Genomic DNA, 5,212 nt, shown 5'->3' on the forward strand with positions numbered 1-5,212 from the left:
TGACAGTGACTCTGGACAGATTCTCAAATGAGTCGTTCAACAGATGGTTTGCAAGCTTTCAGAGAAAGAAGCCCTAGTCCCTCAGAATCTGAGTCAGAATCATGCCAAGCTAAGCTCGTTTCCTTTCTTGAGGGGTTGGCAGTCACCCCTCTGGGGCTCAGCAAGCTCTCGGGCTGGGTTTCTCTCTCTTTCCCAACTGTTCCCATCAACTGCAGATCTGAATCCCCAAACATTTGCCAGGCATTTCCATGAGGATGCTTTGGAGCCCATTTTAGTCTTTGGTTAGACAAATAGTGTTCGAGCACCTACTAAGTACTGGATAGTGCCCTAGGTGCTGGAGATACATCCAGAAAAACCAGGCAGGGTTCTGACCCTCATGGAACTGGCATCCGGGTGGGCAGTACTTCCGGATTCTGGGACATTTCTTCATCTACCTGTTCCAGCCTGTCTCCGGAACCCGGGGGTTTCCTTGGGCTCCAAGGCTTCATCAGCTGCCCTTACTCTCCTTCTGTCCTCCCTGTTGAGTGATGAGAAGATAGGGCTGCAGTTCCCCTTGGCCAAGAGATGCTGTCAAAAATGAAGCATCCAAAATCAATGTGTGGGGCCTTGGGTGGGACTTACTGAGTAAAATAATCCATGTAGTTCAGCTAGGGAGAAGGCAGTTTTGGGGTTTTGGGAATATGCCTAGAAATGCTATCATGCAGGTTCTATGCAACAGATATTAATTATCTGTATTTCAAATGTGGTAGACCTACCTTTCCAGCCTCACCTTCCACTTCACCCTTTTAGTCATGAACAGCCCTGGTCCCCACCCACAGGCTTCCAAGTTTATAGCTTTTTGCTCCATCGATTTTCTTGGCCAGCATGTCTGACATCTCCTCCTCTACCTATGGAAAGAAATGCTACACATTTTCCAAAGATACAACTCAAAACTGGCCTTCTCCTGGGCAGAATTGATTTACTTATTTTTACTTATTTTGTCCCAAAAGTTCTCCCTTCCCCCTCCAAGCAGCAGTTCGAAACCAGCAGTGTTTTCCTTGGGAGAAAGATGAGGCTTTCTACTCCCATAAAGAGTTACAGTCTCAGAAACCCACAAGGACAGTTTTACTCTGTCCTATAGTCACTAGGAGTCAGAATTGACTTGTTGGCAGGGAGTTAGTCATTTTTTGGTAAACCCCAGTCTGGGCTGGTGTTTTAACCCACTACCTAGCTGCTCCAAGGGGAGAAAAATGAGGCAATTTGCTTCTGTAAAGATTTGCAGCCTGTGACACCCTGCCGGGCAGTCCTACTCTGTCCTGTGGGGTCACGATAAGTGCGAGTCGATTTGATGGCAGGTTTGGATTTACAGCACTTGGTTTCACCTCCCTTTCTCACAGTTAGTGGGTCTTCAGAGGTTCCATTCAGTCAGGCCAGCTATACCAACAGGGGTTGGCAACCTAATGGCAAGAATGGCTGAAGTGGTTGGGGGGGGGGGGGGGAATCCAAGGAAGAACAATATCGTGACATGTGGAAATTCCTATTTCAGCATCCACAAATTATTGCAACAACAGTCCATATTTCCCATGACTGCTTTTGTGCTCAAATGCAAAGCTGAGTAGTTGGGAAAGAAGTCTTGTGGTTGGCAAAATCAAACCATTCACGATATAGCCAGAGATGAATCACCCCATGAGCAAGGTAAGCACATGCTTTGGTCATCCACAAAACAGGGGTAGCTTTGTCCAAAGCAAAGACTCATCGATGCCAAGCTGACTGGACACAAGGAAAACTGAAGGCCGTGGCTGGAGGGAACTTATAGGGCACTAAAGTGTGTGAGATGTGCTGGCTGCAAATGGTGCCTGGTCACCAGGGTGTCCACTGTCAAGGCTGTTAAAGCTTGAACCTCCCCACCACTTCAACAACCTCCTGGATATCTGTCTCGGAAAGTTCCCTCTCATGTAACTGAAACTCCTTTTTTAAAATCTTTTTTTTCCCCAGAGGGTCTCTTGGGAGTACTCTTTCTAATAAATAGGCAGTCCAATATGCAACTGGATCCAACATGAACGGTTACTGGGCAAAAGCAGATTCTATTCACAGATAATTGGTCTGGCCCACTTGGAAAAAACTCTCTTCTACATCCATGGCTGTTGATCCAGCAACTTCAGCCAGGATGCCCAGTAATGCTCGTCACCAAGATACCACCTCAAGGATATGTGCTTGTGCACATCAGGTAAACATCCAATGGGAACTGTCCACCCAGATGACTCCAAGAAGCAGCAAGGGAACTTGAATAAGTTGATTATTACAGTGAATTCAATCAAGTTGCTTTTAAACTGCATAACATTTATATCTTATGTTTTGTAAACAATAATATTTATGACTTTAACTTTAAAAGATATATGGCATACACATAAAAGCAATGTAGCATACATTTAATAAAATACTAACATGGACAATAATGTAATAATACTAACATAGCAAACAAAAAAAAAAACAAACACTGGAAATACGCATTTACCTAGTAGGAAAATTTTTATCAAGGAGTTTTGTTGTTTATCATCTGTTACTTAGGGCTTGATATTACTCACATTTTCATTACATTTGTAGTTATAGTATTTGTTACAAGAAGCATCAAAATAGAAGTATGAGTAAAATTAGTGAAAGTCAATTTTTTGGTTGTGGGTGATAAGCAGAATTTAATATTGATTTTTGAAACAATGATGTTCATTGCCTCATTTTCGGTTTTGGAGAATAGGTGGGGTGTTTCTTATGTGGAAAATATGATATTTATTTTTTAAAAATCTCAGTACCCTGTACCCACTAAATATTTTACAATCCAGTTTAACTCATTTCAGTAAAGTGGCATACAGCATAAGGCAACTAATATTACAGTTGCATTAAAAAAGTTACACCATTCTTGTTGACACACATATGTACCCATTGGAATTTGTGAGTCAGCATAGAAAAGTGCCCTACAGATGGTCAGATTATCATTGTTTAGGGCCTTCTCATGCCCTAATCAGGCCTCGGATGCAACCCTTTTTGCATTGACCTGCTTTACAATAAGGGCCTGACGATTTAGTCATTGGTCAGAATACCAACATTCTTTAAAAAAAATCATTTTATTGAGGGCTCTTACAGCTCTATAACAATCAATACATCCACTGTGTCAAGCACATTTGTACATATGTTTCCATCATCCTTTACAAAACATTTTCTTTCTACTTGAGTCCTTGGTATCAGCTCTTCATTTTTTCCTCCCTCCCTATTGAACCCTTGATAACTTATAAATTATTTTCATATCTTATACCAACCTCTCTCCCTTCATTTTTGTTGTTTGTCCTCCTTGGTAGTGGGGGCTGGGGGAGAATGTTATACATCAATCATTGTGATTGGTTCCCCCTTTCTCCCCCCACCTTTCCGCGACTCTCATGGTATCACGACTCCCATTACTGTTCCTGAGGGGTTTATCTGTCCTGGATTCCCTGTGTGGGCAGCTCTTATCTATACTCGCGTCCATGCTCTGGTCTAGATGGATTTGTAAAGGATAGGGAGACGTGGGACAGGGCAAGATATGACAAAATAATAATTTATAAATTATCAAGGGCTCATGAGGGAGGGGGGAGGGGGAGGGAGGGGAAAAAATGAGGACCTAATGCCGGGGGCTTAAGTGGAGAGGAAATGTTTTGAGAATGATGAGGGCAATGAATGTACAAATGCGCTTTACACAATTGATGTATGTATGGATTGTGATAAGAGTTGTATGAGCCCCTAATAAAATGACTTAAAAAAAAGGATACAAACATTCTAAATCTAGGTCTGTGTAGTGGTAAGCATCATGCCTTACATGTTATCAAGAACACTGAATGAGATCAAGCATTTGGGAAAGTACAAAGCACACTCCAAAGGGAATTAGACAACTTTGGTTATAATGTACTGAAGCGACAGAAAGTGGTAACATGAGAAAACATGAAACGTTGACTTATTCTCGCATTGTTCTCTTTCCTATAACAGCCTTCACTTAAACTTTAAAATTTATGAGTAAACTTACTTTAAGTTTTCACTCTTTAAATGCCTCCCTTTCCATCATTGTCACTGCTGTTATTTCTTCTCTCTCTCACAAGAAATCTTCAACCAGCCCCGCTCCCCCTCCCAACTTCTTTAAACAGTACCGTTTCCCCAAAAGTAAGACATCCCCTGAAAATAAGACCTACTTACAGTTTTGCCTCTTGCTGAAATATAAGGCACCCCCCCCCCCAAATAAGCCCTCCCCAAAATAAAGGTTTGGATTGTTATGATGATGTTCCAGAAGATGATGACATGACTGTCATTGAGTAACTGAGTAAATGTACCATAGATTGTTGTACATAGAAATAATGGTAGTAACAAGAAATTCTTGTCACTGTAGGATTCACAGTTTATCTGGTTATGCTAGTTTCTGATGGCAACTACTACCGTACCGTATACAGGTAATACATTTCCTTTTCTTGTGGTTCAACAATAAATGTGTACTGTATCCTTCTTCATGGGAAAATAAGACATCCCCTGAAAATAAGACCTAGCGCATCTTTGGGAGCAAACATTAATATAAGACACTGTCTTACTTTCGGGGAAACAGGGTATCTCAAGTGGTCCTTACAATAGCTCCGTGAAGAAACTGGGACACGCCTAATTAATTCCATTTTACAGACCAGAAAACTGAGGCAGAGCCCCGTTGACTGCGGGGCTGGGACTTAGCACGCTGGGAACCCTCACGGCCGCGTTCCTCGGCCTTTTTCCTCAGGGGCTACCTGTGGGCAAAGGATCCGAAAGGGCCCAGTCAAGCTATGCCGGCAAACACTTCCTGGGCGTTCAGACTCGAAAGTTCCATTTCCCCGCCATCGTCCCATTGCTCACTGCGCCCCCATCCTCGAGAGCAGGTGGTAGAATCCGAGCCCAGCGCGCAGGCGCGCCGCGTCGTGGGCGGGGGGTGGGGCGGGGACTGGGGGCGGGGTGTGCGCGGGCTGGCTTTTGGGCCGCGGCGGGAGCCGGAGTCGCCGCCACACGAGTGCGCAGGCGCCTGGCGGTTACCGGTCTCGCAATGGAGCGGAAAGGTGAGCAGTGGGTCGGCCTCCGCCACGAGGGGCAACGGCCTTCGGGGCGAGGCCCGGGCCAGTGCCGGGAGCTCCGCCTCACCGCAGTGGTCCGGTCCCTGGGCGTGCGACGCCCCTCTCCACTGAGGTGGCGGACGCCCCTC

General features: G+C 44.6%; 1 protein-coding gene across 2 annotated transcripts in view; it reads left to right on the plus strand.

The window, feature by feature from the left end:
* The first annotated feature begins 5,001 nt into the window (after nucleotides 1-5,001).
* Nucleotides 5,002-5,212, plus strand: part of SRPK1 (SRSF protein kinase 1) — a 63,645-nt gene continuing 63,434 nt past the window's right edge. For both annotated transcript variants that reach the window (XM_004710731.3, XM_045294850.1), the window contains exon 1: nucleotides 5,002-5,069. In XM_004710731.3, coding sequence (XP_004710788.1) covers nucleotides 5,057-5,069 — 13 coding nt within the window. In that variant the 5' untranslated portion in view covers nucleotides 5,002-5,056. The remainder of the gene's footprint in view (nucleotides 5,070-5,212) is intronic.

Source organism: Echinops telfairi, unplaced genomic scaffold (genome assembly GCF_000313985.2).
Source record: "Echinops telfairi isolate 266 unplaced genomic scaffold, ASM31398v2 ScPeMD7_3533;HRSCAF=4204_1, whole genome shotgun sequence".
Classification (NCBI taxonomy): Eukaryota; Metazoa; Chordata; class Mammalia; order Afrosoricida; family Tenrecidae; genus Echinops; species Echinops telfairi.